The sequence below is a fragment of the Acromyrmex echinatior genome, chromosome 7 (genome assembly GCF_024713525.1).
Source record: "Acromyrmex echinatior isolate Ae372 chromosome 7, ASM2471352v2, whole genome shotgun sequence".
NCBI lineage: Eukaryota > Metazoa > Arthropoda > Insecta > Hymenoptera > Formicidae > Acromyrmex > Acromyrmex echinatior.
The window spans coordinates 1,932,745-1,954,100 of NC_141858.1; the positions used below are offsets into that span (position 1 = coordinate 1,932,745).

General features: G+C 31.8%; 1 protein-coding gene across 2 annotated transcripts in view; it reads right to left on the reverse strand.

The window, feature by feature from the left end:
* Positions 1 to 21,356, reverse strand: part of mahj (LisH and WD40 domain-containing protein mahjong) — a 107,950-nt gene that overhangs the window by 14,217 nt on the left and 72,377 nt on the right. For both annotated transcript variants that reach the window (XM_087407573.1, XM_011053395.2), the window contains exons 10-14: positions 3,758 to 3,999; positions 3,406 to 3,657; positions 980 to 1,169; positions 603 to 896; positions 2 to 410 (exon numbers count right to left, since the gene is read on the reverse strand). In XM_087407573.1, the coding sequence (XP_087263699.1) occupies positions 2 to 410; positions 603 to 896; positions 980 to 1,169; positions 3,406 to 3,657; positions 3,758 to 3,999 (1,387 nt within the window). The remainder of the gene's footprint in view (position 1; positions 411 to 602; positions 897 to 979; positions 1,170 to 3,405; positions 3,658 to 3,757; positions 4,000 to 21,356) is intronic.

Below are 21,356 nucleotides of genomic sequence, written 5' to 3' on the forward strand. Positions count from 1 at the left end.
CCAATATTACTATAATCTAAAGCATCTAGAGTTTTGAAAGATGTTGCGTAATGAGAATCGTTTTCATTGTCTTGGTCTAATGCAACAGCATATATAATATTGTTGACTGGTGAGAAGATTACTTCCATTTCATCAAGAGTAGGAACTGTCTTAAGTAAGTGAAATGTTCTCAAATCCCATACTTCAGTATTAGATACAACCTCAGTCCCATTTGGATGAAAAACTCCATTTAATATTTGATTCAATTTATCAAATTTATGAATTTCTTTGCCTGAATTAACATCCCATAATATGCCATCGCTAAGTACTAATTCGTCATTCATACTAAAAGTTGCTCGATTTTTAGTATATTGATTTGAGATAGACGGAGTCAAAGTTGTTAATAGTTTTCCAGTTCCTATATCATATATCTATAATAGAAAATATGTATGTGAAATAGTCTTAGTAAGATCTTTTAAGATATAATGCAATTGGAAAGTGAAATAAGACGCTACTGATAACTTAACTATTAAAATAGTATTTAAGTTAACAGTTAGCGTATTTTTATTATGCGATGTAGTTAAGTACAGTTAAATGCTAATAGAATTAGCACATATATTTACCGTCGCACTCTCGCCTTGGGTACCAATTATTCTATCTTGTAATTTGCTAAATTCAACGTAATCTTCATTTTCTAAAGGAAATTTCATTTCAAAGAATGCTCCTATGTCCCAGAGTATTGACATAGGACTTCTCCAGGCGGTGGTGGTCAATAAAAGATTACCACGTTGATTACATTCCATATGATACACATACGATTCATGACATTGATAAGTTGCTTCTTCCATTCCTGTATGAATATTGAACATTTTGATGTCTCCAGTCTGGGTGCCCAAAATGAGATATTGTGTGCAAGGCTGCATTCAAAAATATGATTAAAGAGATATACAAAACAATAGTATTCAAAAACTAGAATAATTTACAATAAATTAAAATTTACCGAAAAAGTACAACAAGTGAAAATTCCTCCTACATCAGTAGGCCGAAAAGTTTTTATAGGGCAAAAACGGCTATAAATATGCCTTCTATCTAATCTTCTACCATCCATTCCTAATGCTCGTCTAGCTAATCTCACTGTTACATTAGTAGGTGAAGAATTTTTTGTACATGGGTCTGGACATTTATGTGGTCTGTAATATTAATGAAAGTCAGAAATGTCGAATTCGAAACTGCTGTACCAATAAGCAATGAGTGGTGGAGACATGCATCCTAATAGCGGATTCGATTGGACACAGTGCATATTAAAATTGTTGTCTACTGAGTATAAAGAAATGAAATACAAATATTTCAAATGATAAAACGCCCAATACATTTTTATGAAGCAGCAACAATAAAGGCTGTATTTCAAAATTGATTACCAGTATTAAAAATCTACAGTGCATGTAACATGAACTATAGATTTTCAATATTAGCAATAAATTTTAAAACATGGCAAAAGTATACTGATAATAAGATTTTGCAATTTAATATATACTTATATTAAACATATATTTTTACATCAATTTGTGACTTTAATGTGCGCATTAATGTTTCCAATCGAATTCGCTATGAGAGAGCCACTCACGTGGCAGTGTGGGTAATCGAGGTGCTATTGGGCTCATGATGTAAGAAGACAAGGTAGAAGTACCATTCCCGAGGATGCGCAGTAAGAGAGTGATTAAAATTTGATTGGCTATTCTAATATGCCAGCGTTATTACACAGGAAAGTGCATAGAGGGCAACATTTGATTAGTTATTTCTAGTATTGATATCGCCATTATGCGCAATGATACACATTGTATTCTTACATCATGATTGGATTCATGTGCACTTGGAATGGAATGAGAAAAAGTAAAAAATTCAGATATGGTGTATATGAAAAATTTGTAGCAAGAATCTAGAAATATGCATGCAAAATTTTATTTCGATAAAATAATTTTTATCTTTATTTCTAATTTCGGAAATATTTCTATTTTCAGGGGCTTAGAGTAGGGGTTATTCCATATCATTTTAACTAGTTTGATCACCACAAAATTTTATAAATTTTTGACAATGTTACCATTTATTTATTTATGTTTTGACAACCAATGAGAGTTGACAACCAATTAAAAAAAAAATGTTTTACTCTTTATGTTTGGTAGTAGCGATTACTTTAAATCGGTAGCGATAGTAATTTTACAGTTTTTGCGTTAATTATTGTATATGTAGCTCTTATTCTATTTATTCTTCTATTTGAATTAACAAAAACCATTTTCTTTAGATTAAAAATGATCTTTCTTTTACATCATTACAAAATTTTTACACTTACAACGTACGTCAAGATTATTGATTTTTAAGATGCTGACTTTTTGTGAATATTTACTTATATTTTTATTCTGCAAATCATCTCAATCAATTTTTATCATTGCACGTATAACGATGCAAATTCTAAATTTGTTTTATGTTCTCCATTTCAGTTATAGCTATTAAAGAATTAGATACTTTACTTATCTTGAAAAGCCTGTTGAAAAACTGGAAGGCAAAACAAATTTTTTTGTCTTTGTACTTTTCTGGATCTACTATACATTAAAAAATTGATTAAGGCGTTTTGTACCCATTTTGATAAAATTTTGAATTAAAGATTGAGAGAAAAAATTTATATCAGAAAGAGAGAAAGAAAGGGGGGAGTAAGAAGGGAGGGAAAGAGGGGGGGGGAGGCGGGAGGGAGCGGGAGAGCGAGAGAGAGAGAGAGAGAGAGAGAGAGAGAGAGAGAAAACTAATAATGAAAACTAATAATTTTAGGAATAGTTACGAAAGTTGTAACAATGCAAAAAAAAAGATTATTCTCAAGAGAATGAATTTTTATTATCCATATCAAATAAATAAAACAAGAGTTAGAATAAATTAATAATTAACACAAATGTTTGAAAATTGTAAAATTGCTGTCTGCCGATTTAAAATGGCCGTCATGGTAAGTAACAAATTTATTTAAAAAATACTTTTCAACTCTTAAAACATAAATAAATAAGTGATAACATTACAAAAATTTAAAAAATTGTGAAGCAACTAGCGTGATTAAAATGATATGGAATGATACTTACTCTACACTCTTAAAAATATAAATATAATTAGCGGCAAGGATAAAAATTATTTTATCGAAATGAAATTTTGTAAGAATGTTTGTAGACTCTTGTTCGTCACAAATTTTTCTGCTATATTCGAATTTCCAACATATGGTTTTTCGCTCTATCCTCATTTACATGACACTCTTAGTATGCATTGCTCGATGGTGTAGCGATTCGAATCTGTATCACTGATTAAAGTATATACATAAACAAAATAAAACAAATAATCGCATTTTTCATATTATACAACTATTTTATTTATAAATAGAGAAATATTACTTACTCAAAAAGATTGAATTGTGGACACGTTACCATAGGATTTTTACACAAAGCATGTTGATTGGTTAAGTATTCTGTAATAATAGAATCGAGAGTAACAGATAAATTAGAGGTAGCTACACCAGGCCCTCCGCCACTTCCAGGATCTCTGAAAATCTGTTTCTGTAAAGATCTACAGCTAGTTGATTGGGACTGTATCATAGATTGATAATTCATTGGAATGATTAAAGGTTGCCTTTCAGATGACATTGATTTCCTACAACATAACAAATGTTTTAAGAAAAGAAAAACTGATTAAAGACAAATAAGAAAATAAATAAAGAAAAATAAAGTATTAAAGAAAGTATAACTCTTACTTCTGATTAATTTGTAACTTAATCGGCTGATTTGCATTATTCGAAATAACGTTTTGATTCAAGCAATCTGCAAGTTTTAATCGGATATTATTATTCCCAGATGATGAACTAGTGCAGCCACCCGTATGGGATATAAATCGAGATGATGTGGGAGTATTGTTTCGATAAGTAGTTTCTCTTTGTGTACATCTATTTGTATTATATAAATTAACAGGGGCACCTGGAGAAAAACTACTTCTTGGCTAAAAAAAATAACATTTTGATATTTGTAATAATTATATTATACAAAAGTGTCAACTGTTAATTTAATAATTATTAAAAAATATGCACGCACACACGCACGCACGCAGAGAACAATTAAAATGTTACAAGCTATGTAACTACACATTTTTATATAAGCATCTATGTATTTTCGTTATATCAATTGATTCATCTCATTACACCACGCATACAGATATTTAAGATATGGTGATTCCTTCCGATTCTTTAATAACACATAATCATTAAATGTAGGACTGCCTGCCTATGCACGTCTCCGTCTATTATATTCTCTCTCCTCACAAAAGCTCCTCGTTTCTTAACTTCTTGTTCGAGTATGTTGATACCGTGTATATATATAATTTCAGTATGCATATAATTGGATATACAATTTCAAAATTTATGCTTTTGTTTTGCATACGATACTAAATTCGATGATTTAACACTTGTTTCAGGCTTCTAATTAGCTAAATGGCTACGTTTACACCGTGAATTTAGACCGCGGCCTATACCCCAAATTCGACCTAAATTATTCAGGTTCCCTATAAACATTTGAAAGATGACCAGATCTGTAGATCAGACTTCGGTTGTTAGTGACTTGATCTGAAATAGGTCGACTTACCATCATTTGTTAATCTCAAATTGATGTATGTCATGTCGTTGGTAATGAACATATATATCTCGTAAAAAAGTTCAAAAAATACTTAAAGGATCATATTCGAAAAGTTCAAAGAGTTCGTATTCAGGCTGCTTACGGTGTAAATGGTTGGTGTCTAGATCTATTTTGCATTATAGGTCAGGCCGCGTATAGGTCTCTCGGTGTAAATAGCTAATATCCGATTGACTTTCATTCTTCGTTTGTATTATTTCATCTGTAATATTTGTGTTCAAATATCTTTTCTTACCTACGTGTCTTCATTTCAATGAGAAACTTTGCTTCATCGTTATCTACACGTTTTTAATCGTCTTTGTTTTATCCTCTTTGATATCGTACAAATAAATTTCAGGCTGTTTCCTCTTATTGTATGGCAGTCAAATACTTCAATCTTTTACCCAATGATATTTGTTCCTCTACTTTCAACTCTACATAGCTTTTCATTTTTAACGCCAATTTATTACGTCAGTAGATTTTATTTTCATTTCATACTCTTGTTTCTCGTCATAGTTACTATTGTATCATTGTTAATTTATGATCATTGTTAACGTTATCATTGTTGATTAACGAAACTCGATACTTATTGTTGCTGTTATAAATCTTTCATCAAAGTCTAAGCAACACTTCACTGATACCTCATCTTTTTTTTGTCATGTTTGTTTAAAGTGTCATTCTGAAACTATATCGCGTTTTATGCGTATAAATTTATAAATTTTGGTAAATCAGTAAAGTTTATTATTGTTATTAAAAAATTAATAGTTTACAATATTTTATATTTTAAATCAAAATGTATCAGAATATCTTATAAACAATTAATTTTTCGATATTTTTGCCTGAATACTTTTGAATGCAGAATAATTAAAGGAATTATATTACGTAAAAACTCATATTATTCCATTATTCGTATTATTCCATTTAAAAAAGTAAAAGCGATCTCTATGCGATCTTAAAAATCGATTTAAACAAATTTTAATTTTATCATTAATTGTCTCCTTTGAAATTATATAACTTCTGTCTGAATATATTTTTGATTTGACGAATATTTTCAGGGATAATAACTTCTAATACTTCAAATGCCCTATTGTATGTATATACAGGGTGTTTCTAATTCTTGTATATGGAGTATAAGATACTGTATATGTGTGATACTTTATATTAGTTTTTTGTTAATTTTTGAATGAAAAACCGCAAATACTTTTTAAATGACTCAATATTAAAATAAACGCTTTTAATTTGCGTATTTATGGCGAATTCGATTGGAAGAACTAGTGCGCACTGGTGCATATTAAAATCGTTGTACACTGATTTAATTTGAGTATAAAAATGAAATTGCAAATATTTCGAATTATAAAGTACATATTTTACCTAATATTATAGTATAATAAAACGTATTGAATATTTTTGGATTTAATCGATTTGTATGTTTATGTATAAATCTTTACGTTATTTTGTGTATGACGGTTTTAATATGCACTGAATGCGCCCAATTAAATTTGCTATTAGTCTTTGGATAATATTCATAAATAACGGTTTAAGATGTTAATACGATCGTATTATGATTAATTTACAACATCTTAACTGTAATTAAGACAGTCTTAAATAATAAGACTCTCAATTGAGTACTGACTTTTGATTCTCTTCCATATCATATTATTTAAAATATGAGAAATTAACAAAATAATTATTGTTTTTATTCCTCATGTAATAAATAATTAAAAGAATTTTCTTTGATTTTACAGAAAATGTTTTCAAACATTAAGGAGATGTTCTAATGTAAAAGTTTAAAAATCGGTTTTTTTTTCTTAAACTACATGTCATTGAAATTGTCTATAGAAGGAATTTGTCATATTTATAAAATTGAAAAAGTTATAGCGTCTCAAAGCGAACAGGTATTGAATTAGGGCCACTATTATCGTACGCCGAACAATAGTTCTGTAGCGTTGCAAGTTATTTAGAGGCCTTCAAAAACACACCTTTAGAATAATTCTAGGAGAAATCTATTTATGTTTTGTTTAGTAAATAAATTTCAGTGTTGCTTCTCGAATATTGAACAGAGCGGAAGCAAGCGCGTAGCAAAAATATTTACGTGTATAGCTGAATGCAATATCGATCGAATAATAATGAAAATGCAAGAGAATGCAATATAGAAAAGGCAAGAGAGGAAATTCAAATTTCGGGATTCACGGCAAATGGAGGAGATTCAAAAGAAACCATATACTGCCGGATTGACCATTTGGAGCGAAAGTCGAGTGACGCCTATGAAAAAACTCGAGAATAAGCTAAGGAAAAAATTCCGCACTGCAGGACTTTCTTGAGAAGAAGAAAGAGATCCTGGATTGGCAGATTAATTGTAACATTATTTTTATGAAATCGGTATGAAAAACTTGAAATACGTTTTTTCCGAAATCATGTTTTTTGAAACTGTTTGAAAATCTTCAGTTCTACTGATCGCGTCCAACTTGCGTCCAACATGCAACTTTAGCAAACATCATTATCATTAGTATCACGATTAGATGGAAGAAAAATTTTTTCAATTTTTTACAACTCTTCAAAGGACCAAAAAAAAAAACGTAAAATCACAGATTTGACTTAGTGCCGTCATTTTAACAATTTTCATATTTTAGTTTTTCTCATGGTTCCGACTATAATTACATTCATATTGATTAAAAAATACCTTGATTTTGTTTCAGGTAAGGAAAAATGACGTAATACATCAAATACTATTTTTTTCCAACCTTTGGGTCGAGAATAGCTTTACAGCATTTATATACCAAAATTTCGCTTCGAAAAAATTCATGAATATTGTTGAAATAAATACATCTGTAAAAAGTTCTTTGTAAAAACTTACATTAATGTTTAAAAAAAAAATTCGAAAAACGATGTAAAAAAACGCTCTTTACAATAGAATACTTTCTTAGTTCTATTCTCTTCAATTCTTTTAAACATCTTTACTGTAAAATACGAGGGCAAGTCAATAAGTTCTTAGAAAATCTGTCAGAGGGCACTCGTAGTGTCATATCACATTACTTTTTGACAAATAGCATCTTTCAGCTGATTACTGTCAAATTTTGAGCAGAATTTATCGCGTGGTTTCATTTCTGTAGACGATTAAAGCGAACAATCTTTGTATTTTTTGCAAAATGGAAAAAAAACGAGTTTCGTGCAGTGATCAAACATCTACATATGAAAGGTTTAATGCCGAAAAAAATCAAAGCTGAGTTGGATTTATAGCACATCTGCACCAGCGTTTGTGACTGTATACAATTGGAATGAATTTAAACGTGGTCGTACATCCACATGTGATGCACTTCGTTTTTTTGTCCAATTGAGATTTCTGCTACGCCAGAAATCATGGATAATGTTTTGACTGATCGACGAAAGTGCGCGAGCTTGTTGAGGCCACAGGCATATCACATGGCATAGTGATTTCAATTTTGCACGAACAATTGGGTATGAAAAAGCTATCGGCAAGATGGGTGCTGCGTTTACTCATTGTGGATCATAAGCGCGACCGTGTGACGATTTGAAAACAATATTTGGAGATGTTTCAATCCAGATGAATTTCTGCGTCGATTCATTACTGTAGACGAAACTTGAATCCATTACTTCACACCCGAGAAGGAACAGTCAAAACAATGGACTTCACCGAGTGAACCAGCTTCAAAGAAGGCGAAGACCGTGAAGTCGGCCGGAAAGGTGATGGCCACAATTTTTTGGGGAGCACGCGGTATAATTCATATCGATTACCTTCCGAAGTAAACGATCAATGGCGATTACTATGCAGCTTTATTGGACCGTTTCAACAACATTTTAAAGAAAAACATCCCCATTTGGCGAAAAAGAAAGTGCTCTTCCATCAAGACAAAGCACGGGTTAACACGTGCCCGGCACCAATGGCCAAATTCAACGAATTCCGCTACGAATGCTTGCTTCCCCATCCAGCATATTCGTCAGATTTAGTCCCCTGAGACTATTTCTTGTTTCCAAACCTGAAGAAATGATTCGGAGGAAAGCGATTCACCATCAGAAAGCAGTTCATCGCCGAAACAGAGGCTTATTTTGAAGGATTGGACAAATCATATTATTCGGACGACTTGAAAAAGTTGGAGAATCGTTGGATCAAGTGTATTGAGCTAAAAGGAGACTATGTTGAGAAATAAAAATGAATCGATCAAAAAAAATGTTTTACTATGTTTTTCATAAAACATATAAAAAGAAGAGCATAAAAAACCACAGCACAAGTTATAGTATGTGATATTTAATTATCATTACATTAATTAAAACATTAAACGTTTCGGCCACAATCTGGCTATCTTCAGTAATTCAGTAATATTCTCTTTTTCTAAAAACTTGTTGACTTGCCCTCGTACCATGCCTTTAATTAATATAAATCTAATATTAAATCATTCTCAATAAAAATTATTGCAGCCTCGACTTTTTTGTATTACAATTTTCGTTTCGAATTATCTCAGAAATTTGCTATTATATTACACTAAAGTATTCAGAGTCAGATTTTATATTCAAGACAGTCTAAGTTCAATTTTGAGATGTCACGAATCAATCAGAGGTCCGCATTAGCGTCTTAAAATATTACTTAAAACGGTCTTGAAATGAGAACCGACTATGAATACCACCTTATATCTAGGATATCCTGTTTAGACTGACAAAAAAAAAAAATTTTTTTTTAATCGGCTTTTTGAATCAAAAGCTTCTATTTCATGCCAAAAAATCCAAAATCTTTATCCAAAAATATTAAGATTTAAAGGTAGGTATAGCACTATTGAACGATTTTTAAATCAACGTTTCAATTTTTTGTAATACATGTTCGATTTGATGGAAAAAAATAATCCGAATTTTAAATGTGATATTGTATATTTTTTTGGTCGCTGAACACGATACAATAATTCATTTAGCTCTACGATATATGGACTTAGGAAATACAGCCAAAAAAAAAACAACAGTACCACATTTAAAATCCGGATTAAGTTTTGCTTATCAAATCAAATATATATTAAGGAAAATGAACTGATTTGAAAATCGTTCACTAGTTACCTCTAAATTTTAATATTTTTAAATAAAAATTTAGGAGTGTTCTTTTAACATGAAATGGAAGCTTTTAAGCTAAGAGAGAGAGAGAGAGAGAGAGAAAGCTCGTATTAAAAAAATTTTTTTTTTCCTTGTCAGACTTCTGTATATACACATACCGAGGCACTATTGTGCTACATACCGCACGTACATAAGCATGAACCCACTCATTTTTGAAGACATTTTTGGAAAAAAAGAAAAAAAGAAAGATTTAAATAAAATTCATATTTTTTCGCATAAAATTTAAATCTGTAATAAAAATTATATATTTTATTTAAAAAAACCTTCCAGTTTGGATAGTCCATTTCCGGTCAAAACTGGAAATTACAAATATTACTATTCGATAATACGCGTACTCAATTTACTTAAATTTTTTTGGATTTTTTGTAAGAATCATTTATAATATTTTGCTTTTAAATGCGTGGTACGAGTTGTCTGAAATATCCTTTATGTATATATAGCATTCTCTGTCAAAAAAGCCATCCCCTCTGTCCAAATTCAGCTCAACAAAAAAATTTTTTTCTGAAATTGTACACATGTTTGCTTTCTTTAGCACTTCTTTTTAGAAATTCAATATAGTGGGCTTAACATAATGGCTACAGTTCACAAAGTGTTGATTGAGAACGCTTGAATCTAGTGTTGTGAGGGAGGGAAAGAACCCAGGAAAGAACGGGAACGAAAAAATGTTTCTTCCCGCGCTTTGAGGGAAAGAACCCGTAATGGAAAATTATTTTATTTGATGTTATAAAACGCATTGCAAGTGTTTGCTTTATAATTTATAATGTACATTATATCTACAATATGCAGATTACCTTGTGTGAAGTAAATTTTCGAATCTGTAAAAGAGGAAAAAAGTATAATAATTTATACAAAAATTACAATTTAGTCGGTAATTTTAGTTTAGATGGCTTTAGGATTCCTTTAATATTTTTTGTTTTTCATACCGAGCTTTAAAAGTGCTACAAAAATTTCAGTAATGACATTTTGATGTTTTTAAATTAAAAAAAAAATCGTTTTTTCCAATCATTTTTTCCAAATTTTTTCCTAGGAAAAATCCCAGGAGAAATAGGTTCTTTCCCGATTCAAATTTTTTAGAAAATTAACACTACTTGAACCATCATTCAGATGGGTCAAATTTTGTCGATCAAATTTTTATGATCATCGGTATCCAATTGATCTCTGAGTTTTAGATAAAGAATCTGCAGTCAGATTTCCAAATTTAAAATGACGAATTCAATATGGCGGACAATTTGAAAAACTCTCTTCATTTACATGAAAATCGGTAATCGGAAGTTCTTTGGATCGCTAATCAAATTTATATTCGGATTCTATAGAATTCAAAATGATGAATCCAATATGGCTAACCAATGTACTGACAATTGACTGTGTTGCCCTGTAAATTCGGAATTTTTCGAGATGCCGCTGTCAGAATGGGAAATCCAATATGCCGACACAAAATTTTTTAAATGTCTTTAATTCAGATCAGGATCGAAGAATTTTTAAGATGCTGATTATGAATCAGTTCTAAGGTCTCTGTTAAAGTAACGGATCCAACATTTAATATTTATATACGTTAAATTAACATTTTATTCATTTATCTTAGAACTTAGATTTTGGAAAACATTTTATGTCATTTATTCATTTATTCATAAACTGTGTTATTTTAATATTAAGAAATGTTGAATATTATTAACGCAAAATATATTATTTATCCAAAATTTATAATTTTCAGAAAACGAGAAAGAAAATCACAAAAAAACTAGAAAATATTTGATGATGAAAATAACAACATGTCAATCAGTAGGATGTTTGAAATGTTTGAAAAATGCTTAAATGTTAAAAATTACTAAGAATATTAAACAAATGCGTTTTTAGCAATTTTTATTCAATTGATATTTAACATTTCCTAGTGTTAAAATAATAATTTATAAATAAATGAATAAATAACATAAAAATAATATTTCCTAAAAATGTATTAGGTGTTGGAATTCATTCGTAGCGTTTTTTTAATGAAAGAATGTTATTTATTTCACATGAGCATTAAAAAATACATTAATGAAAGTACTTCCCATCACTTTCTACTACTTTTGACCATCTTTCGGGCAGTGAATGAATACCGCGTCGGAAGAACTGTTCATCTTTAGATGAAATCCAGGAATCGAACCATTTTGTACAATCTTCGTAAGATGTGAACTTCTGCTCGCACAAGCTATGAGCTAATGATCGAAACAAGTGGTAGTCGCTAGGTGCAATATCAGGAGAATACGGCGGGTGCGGTAGCACTTCCCATTTAAGTGTTTCCAGGTATGTTTTTACCGGTTTTGCAACGTGTGGGCGAGCATTGTCGTGCAGCAAGATGACTTTATCGTGTCTTTCGAAGTATTCCGACCGTTTTTGCTTCAATGCACGGCTCAAGCGCATCAGTTGCCGTCGGTAGAGATCTCCAGTAACGGTTTCATGCGGTTTTAGCAGTTCGTAGTATATGACACCCTTCTGATCCCACCAAATACAGAGCAGGAGCTTTGAGCCATGGATATTGGGCTTTGCCACTGATGTTGATGGTTCGCCGGGCTTAACCCATGACTTTCTGCGCTTTGGATTGTCATAATGGATCCACTTTTCGTCACCGGTAACAATCCGATGCAAAAAATCTTTTCTTTTCTGCCGTTGAAGCAGCAGTTCGCACGTGAGAAAACGTCTCTCAATATCCCTTGGTTTCAATTCATATGGGACCCAATGTCCTTCCTTCTGGATCATGCCCAAACTTTTAAGACGTTTTCCTATTGTTGAGAAGTCAACTTCCAATGACGTAGATAATTCTTTAAGTGTTTGACATGAGTTTTCATTGAGCAGTGCCTGCAAATCGTTATCTTCAAATTTTTTCGGCTGACCAGGTCGCTCCTTGTCATCCAAGTCGAAATCACCAGCTTTAAAACGTGCAAACCACTTCCTACACGTTTGCTCAGCCAGAGCATGTTCACTATACACATCCACTAAAATACGATGAGCTTCAGCTGCACTTTTGTTCATATTAAAGTAATGAAGCAAAACTCCCCGCAAAAACACTTTATCTGGCACAAATTTTGACATATTCAATGAATTATACAGTATTGTTATTTATGATTTCAAGAAAGGTTATGTACGGCAAATGACGTCCTAAGATAGATGTTTACAATGTATACAGAACTATAGGTAACAACGAAATAGTGTACTGCTTGTGCCATCTCTTGTAAAACGCTACGAATTAATTCCAACACCTAATAAATTCTAAGATAATTGAAACGATTTCGATTTACAGCTAATTCACTCACAGCTAATTCAAATAGCACCTTAAAAATTCATCGATCTTTATCTGAATTCAAGATATTTAAAAAATTTTGGTCGCCTTATTGGATCTGTCATTCTGACGGCGACAACCAGAAAAATTGCGAATATGGATTTATTGGGCAACCAAGTCAATTTTGGTCGGTATTTTGGTTGGCTATTTGTATTGGATCTTTTTGAATTTTATAAATTCGGATAAGGATTCATGATCAGCGACCCAAAGAACCCCCAGTTACTTATTTTTATGAAATCAAATTATCCGCCATATTAAATCCATCATTTTGAATTTTGGAAATCTGATTGTAGATTTTTCATCTCTGAGATTCAGAAAACAGTTAGGTATCATGAAAATGATCATGAAAATTAGATGAATTTTAGAGCCATCTAACAATGAGTGATTTATGAGTTCTTAATCAGTATTTCGTGAATTATAGCTATCATATTGCGTCTACCATATTGAATTTCTAAGAAGGCCAGAATGCTAAAGAAAGTAGACGTGTGTACCTATAATTTGAACCCAGACAGAAATTTTTCAGTTGAGCTAAATTTTGGACAGAGGGGCGGCATTTTTGACAGAGAATACCCTATAAATATACACAGAATAAATGTCCACACAACCCACGCTCATCCTTTTAAGAACGGATTCTTTAGAACATTCTAAGACGAAAATTCTAATACAAAAATGTCGAGGCTATAATAGTTTTTAAATTAATGATAAAAGTTTAAATTAATGATAAAAGTGATAAAAGTTTATTAATCACGGAGCTGATATTTCGCGATCAGGCATGACGATAACAAGAGGTGCTTCAGGACTCTCTCAGTAATTTCAAGATTATCATAATATACAAATATGCAATGACATTTTTATTAAGAAATTATTATTGCTTCTATACGGAATCTATTTGTATATTACGTACACATAATTAATGTCGGAGCATATAACAAAATCACCAATTATGATTCCATTGAAACTCCATTGCTATTTTTGTTCATATTTGAAATATGTAGTTTATTTCAATTAATTAAACTATTTTTTTTGTATTATATACTCATTTCATTATCTAATAAAGAGTTTTTTATTATCAAATTGAGGCATTTGATTTGAGAATATCAAAACCGATACAAAGTGATATACTTTAGAACTTGTAAAAAAATTTGTTTCTATCCTTAAAAATATTTTATAATCCAACTTTTTAAACGCAACTTTTAAAGATCCTACAGGAGGTCTCGGGAAAATTTCAACTGGATCTTGTTCTGGGTGAATAGACCTACATTTTGAAAGAAGAAACGACCCATTTAAACACTTGGAACCTTATTAAAATCGACTCTAAACTAATTTGGTCATTTTTTTCACATTAATCAGACTGTATTTCCTAACGCGTATATCGTAAAACTAAATGAATTATTGCATCGTGTTCAGCGACCAAAAAAACATATAGTACCATATTTAAAATCCGGATTAAGCCATTTTTGCATCAAATCAAATATGTATTAAAGAAAATCGAAAGTTTGATTTAAAAATCATTCACTAGCGACTCTAAATTTTAATATTTTTTCATAAAAATTTAGAGATGTTCTTCTGGCATGAAATGGAAGTTTTTGAGCTGAGGCCAATTAAAAAAAATTTTTTTTTCTTGTCAATCTAATATATCTGATATACCTTGTACATATGAGTCATTCCTCGGTAAATCGACGGTCTTCGTCACCGACCCGTTTCAATTTTTTTATTAATTTTATTACGAAAAAAATATGGAAAAAACTTGAAATCTTTGTTTCTACTCGAAAAATCTGATTAAAATAAATTAAAACCAAACCCCCCCCCCTACATTACGTCAAAAACCTATCGAACAAAAACCTGTCCCAAGACACTATATCCGCGCTGGTCAAAGGCCCTAATTTCGCGGTGGCACCTAAGAAGGTTCCAAAAGAGGAAATAATCAGCCAAATAGAGTCAACCATCTATCGGCTCCCTTCAGAGCAGGCAGACGATATCCGCAGACAGGTAGCCAACGTCCTGTCCAAAGCCAAACCCTCGTCATCAAATATCACCAGACAGGAGCGATTGGCCCTACAAGACCTAAACAGGGACACAGACATCATCGTGCTGCCAGCCGACAAGGGCAACATGACAGTAGTCATAAATACATCAGACTACAAGAAAAAGATGAAAGGTCTGCTCTCGGATAAAACGTATAGAAAGCTCGACAAGGATCCAACCAACACAATCACACAGAACACCAGGGACCTTGTGGAAAAAAGCAACATCCCAAACGAAACCAAAAAAACATTAAAACCCACAAACCCTCTCCCACCGAGACTATACGGACTACCAAAAATACACAAACCCAACGTCCCCCTCAGACCAATTGTTAGCGCCATAAAGTCCCCGACATTTAACCTATCCCGCTTCCTAGCAAAAACACTACAACCTCTGACTGGAAAAACAGAATCACACATAACCAACTCAACGGACTTCATACATAAAATCCAAAAAATCCGACTACAGCCCACAGATCTACTCGTTAGCTTCGACGTAGAATCCCTGTTTACACAAGTCCCAATAAAAGATACGATTAACATAATAAAAACCTCACAAAAAGTCTCCTCCGACCTCATCCCACTAATAGAGCACTGCCTAACGACCACGTACTTCTCCTACGACAACCATTTCTACGAACAAACGTCAGGAGCAGCTATGGGCTCTCCGATTTCTCCTGTAATCGCTAACATCTTCATGGAACACTTCGAGAAAGAGGCTCTCAGGAAAGCACCAAAGAAACCAGAAGTCTGGTTCCGGTACGTAGACGACACATTTGTGATATGGAGACACGGCAGATCTGAACTCCGAAAATTCCTCATCCACCTCAACAAACAACACCCCAATATCCATTTCACCATAGACATAGAGGAAAACGGGAAACTCCCATTCCTAGATGTGCTGGTGTCAAAGGAGGCCAACGGCACCCTAGGGCATCAAGTGTACAGAAAAACAACACACACGGACAGATACTTACATGCTGAGTCACACCACCACCCAGCACAAAAACAATCAGTAATAAACTCACTGGTACACAGAGCCTTCACCATCTCCGACAGAGGACATCTACGGACAGAAATAAACCACCTAAAACAGGCCTTACAAAACAACGGACACGACAAAAGACATAACCAAAATAATCAACAACACACAAACAAGACAACGGCTCCGAACACACAAACAGATGACAGGACCCTAACCATTCTCCCTTACGTCAAAGGAACTACAGACCGGATCGGCAGGATATTGAACAAACACAATATCCGAACTATCTACAAACCACCCAAGAAGATAGGACAAATCTTAAGAAACCCCAAAGATCCAAGACCGCCACTCAGTTCCGCAGGAGTATACAGAATACCGTGTTCCTGCGGACAAGTATACATCGGGGAAACCGGGAGAATGGTAAACCTACGGATAAAAGAACATCAACGAGACGTCAGACTGAAACACGTCACACAGTCGGCACTATCAGAACATAACGTCGAAACAGGACATCAAATACTGTTTGACCAAGCAACCACGATAATCAACACCACATCATACTTCCCAAGAAAATACAGAGAAGCTATAGAAATACAAAAACACCCTAACAATCTAAACAGGGATAATGGCTATAACATAAGTAAGATATGGAAGATCATCCTCCCGACCAGCAAAGACCGACCAAGATTCCACTATCTGTCTCCCCCATCACTCTAACCTCCCCCTCCCTCCACCACCAAAAAACTCCCACCTCAACAAGTAGCGTAACATAAAAAGGAAGGACCTGGAGGAACAGCTCAGTATCAGGCTGCTCCTCGCCCTGATGAAGTGGACTGTAAGGCCCACGAAATGTTGGCACATCAAGAATGGACCAAGACATGGAGAAAACCCGCGAAGCACAGATTAGTTATATAAAATAAATTAAGTTGATTTTCGTCAAGTCGACATTTTAATTTTTATAAAAAAATTCTTCAATGTTCTTAATAGAAATATAAAAAATTTAAGCCGTATTTGATTATGGTCAAAATTTTCATTCTATTTTTTTTTAAATTTTTCAAAATATTAAATCTATTATTTATGTTAATAGATTTTTAATTTGCTGATGAGTTACATAAATCATATTATTTCATAACGATACTAGAGGATATATTTTTCCACAATTATTTAGGAAATAAAGATACTAGAGAATATATTATTTCATAATTATTTAGGAAATAAGGATTTATAAGAATAAATTATTTGAATAAAATAACGTGTTTTAGAATATGTGAAGATAATTAATAAAGATCATTTTTATATAAAGATTTTATATAAATATCATTTCCATAAAAACCCTTTTTATTTTTCATTTTTTTTCTCACTCTTGTAGATTCTGTAATCCAAAGAATTTGAACATTTTTTTTACAATAAACCATTTTTTTTTAAGGAATATTATGAATTTTTTGAGTCTCAGGTACAGGCTTTGCTCTTTCAAGTCGCAAGATATTCCTTTGCTATGTTATATTCTTCCAATGAGAACTTTACTACGATATTTATGATAACTATTCGTGTAAACCTTCAACGTCTATCTGATCGCCAAATAACTGCTCCACATGAATTGTTCGTGAGATTCAATGAATTTGCCAAATATTATAGTAAAATTCTCATTAACGGAAGAATATAACAAAGGAATATCTTGTGATTCGAATTTGAAAGAGCAAAACCTGTACCTGAAACTAAAGAAATTTACAGTATTATTCCTCAAAAAAAATTATTGTAAAAAAATTTTCGAACTTTTTGGATTATAGAATGTACAAGAGTGAGAAAAAAAATGAAAAATAAAAATAACTCAGTATGAAAAAGAGATCTTTATATAAAATCTTTATACAGGGTGTTTGATAAATACGATAAAAATAAATACGAAAATTAATTAGATGAGCGACTAAACTGAATCAAAAAGTCCTCTACCATTTTGCAACTTTCGCAATAGTTAACAAGAGATCAATTACTAAAAATTACCGAATATTGATTTTCAATAATTTTTTACTCACGTACTATCAACTTTACAGAAAAATAGCAAGAGACAAAAATTGTTTATTTTCTTCTCCTAAAGCTCTAAGAATTTTTTCAGAATTTTTTGTCAATTTTTTGGTGCTGTATTTTCTTATTGGCAACTATTTTAATGTGAGAAAATGCGGCACTAAAATATTTTGAAAAAATTCTCGACACTTTAAGAAAATAAACAATTTTCGTCACTTGCTGGTTTTCTGTAAAGTTGACAATACTTAAATAAAAAATTATTGAAAAATAATATTCAGCGATTTTTAGTAATTAATATCTTGTTGACTATTGCGAAAATTGTAAAATGATACAGGCCTTTTCGACTCAGTTTAATCTGCTCTACCTCGTGAGTTTTATCGTTACTTATCAAACTCTGTATAAAAATGATTTTTATTATAAAAGATTCCGCACTAACCTTATGTAAAATGAATCCTAGTCGAATTTTACTATAATGTAAATCATGATATTCTGATCAAAAGTTCTCATAGGCAGGAGGTCCAAAAATGGACAGTTTTCGAGATATTGGAAATCAAATGTTGGAATTTAGCCATATTTCCAATATTTGATATCCAACTTATCTCGAAAATTGTTCATTTTTGGACCTTGTGCCCATGAGGACTTTTGATCAGGATCATGATCTACATTATAGTAAAATTTCAGCCAATTTGACTGGGATTTATATAAGATTAGTACAGAGTCCTTTCTTCACATATTCTAAAAGACGTTATTTTGTTTAAATAATATTCTTATAAATTCTCTTATTCCCTAAATAATTATAAAATTAAAAATACATTCTTTAGTATCGTTATGAAATAACGTGATTTATGTAACTCATCAGCAGATTAAAAATCTATTAACATTAATTTTTCAAAATATTAAGATACAAAATTGTAATAAATAATAGATTTAATATTTTGAAAAATTAAATAAATTTAATAAAAATGGAACGAAAATTTTAATCATAATCAAATACGGCTAAAATTCTTTGCATTTTTACTAAGAATATTGAAGAATTTTTTTATAAAAATTAAAAATGTCTTGACAAAAAATCGACTTTATTTATTTCAATCAGATTTTTCGAGTAAAAATAGAAACTTAAAAGTTTTTTTTCGTTTCTTTGTAATAGAAAACAATTTGATATATTGGGGTTATTTTTTGTTTTTCAATAATTTAAACAAAAGTTATGTTCAACTAAACGTTTACAAAATAAAATAAATTAAAAATATTAAAAAATTTATATCTAGGAAACTAATGAAGATAAAAATCTAAAAATATAACTGAGTACATATTTTAATATGAGGAATATATAAAAAAATCAATAAGAAACTGGAAAGGAGTTGATGACAAAGGCCACCGATTTGGGGTCGAATGATGTGTGCGTGCACGCGCGCGTGTGTGTGCGTATGCATTGTGCATGCGAGATGAAACATGTCCATCTCGGTTCGCGCTCATCGTGAGACTTTCACAGAACATATACGAGACTATCTTCGCCGATCTGATTGTAAGCTGTTCCATTTCAGTTCCTCATTCTCTCTTTCGATCTCCTCTCTCAGTGATACACTTTATACGCATGCGCGAAACGAGAGAGAACGCACTTGGGCCAAGTCAGAGAGAATCAAGAGAGAATGGAACAGAGAGTGTTTCTTTTCTCTGATTAGTTCCACCATTTGTAATGCAACTTCCGCAAATATGCATGTGTGTGTATGTACATATATGTCATACACACAATACTAGTGCAATACAATACTAGTGTGCAGCACCATATGATCCATCACGCTTCTACCATATCTTCTATTCACTTCAACGGTGCACTAGAAATGGCGGCCTTCGGGTTAATCCGCTCACTTTTAATTTTCTCTGGGCCAAGTGAGTGTGTCCTTTTCTAAATGAGGACTATCCCTACTTCGCAAATTTCTAACAATGTTCGGTCTAGAGATATTATGTCTATAAATGAAACTCATTTCGCGTGAAAAGTCGAACGCTCCTGAAGCAGGGAAGGAGGGAGACAGGGTGAAAGTCGTGCGCTCCTGAGCAGGGGAGAGATGGGATTAAAATCGCTTCGCGTGGAAAGTCGAGCGTCTCTTAACAGGGAGGAGATGGCGTGAAAGTCGATTCGCGTGGAAGTCGTGCACCCCTTAGCAGGAGGGGGAGGAGGGGAGTGAAAGTCGCTTCGCATGGAAAGTCGTAGTCTCGAATCTTCTCCATTCAACTCTTATATAAACTGAGATAAACGTGTAATATATTAAAAATAATAAATACAAACTTCTTAGAATAAGTATAACTTCATTCAAATATTTTTGGCATTAAACCTTCTTGTCGGTCAAAATCTATTTAAGAGCATTCATTTGACGTCATTTAAAGTGTTTCTGCTAAAATTCATGAAAATCGGGTGTTTGACGTTTTCGGAAGTTCACCCAAAATATTGATGTCTTCTTTATAAAATAATAAAATAAAAATTATACGTAAAATAAAAATTATACGAGTAAAAATATTATAAAATTACAGAAATATAAATAATTAAATAAAATTATAAATAAGTAAAATAAAAATTGTGAGTAAAAATTAATGAAAACATAAGAATGTAAATAATTAAAAATATATATTATACAGATAAACAAATTTTTTTATTATTATATATATCTATATAGTGAACACGATCATCTTGTAACAATTTAATTTTTCTTAATTTATGCTGATTATGGTGATTGCAGACGTTGGTGAATATTTAGATATGTTACGTTTTTTGACTATTGTGTGCGACTGTGGTAAAGGTTAATATATATATTATAGCTATTTATTAGAGAGAGGGAAATTTATACTAATCATCGATGACTTAATTGTTGTAGAATGGGGAGATAATTTTTAGCTAATCTTTCTGTCATTTTGTTTATTGAGGCCTTAGTGCTGTTTTTCAGTGTATATCATTTCGAAAATTAATCTTTTTTGATAGGATGGTTCTTTATCTAAAATTATAAAATTATCCCATTGAAATTCGTGATTAGATTATAGTCTATGTTCTGAGATGACTGATAGATTTCCTGATGTTTTTTTGATATCTGACATGTGTCCCTTTGTTCTTGTTTCTAACTTTCTTTCTGTCCTATATAAGTTACGTTCTCTACAATTAATTTTATTAACTACGTTTTTGTTAGACATTTTATCAATCTTTTATTAGTTTTTATAAATTTGCATAAAGAATTATTAGGTTTGAACAC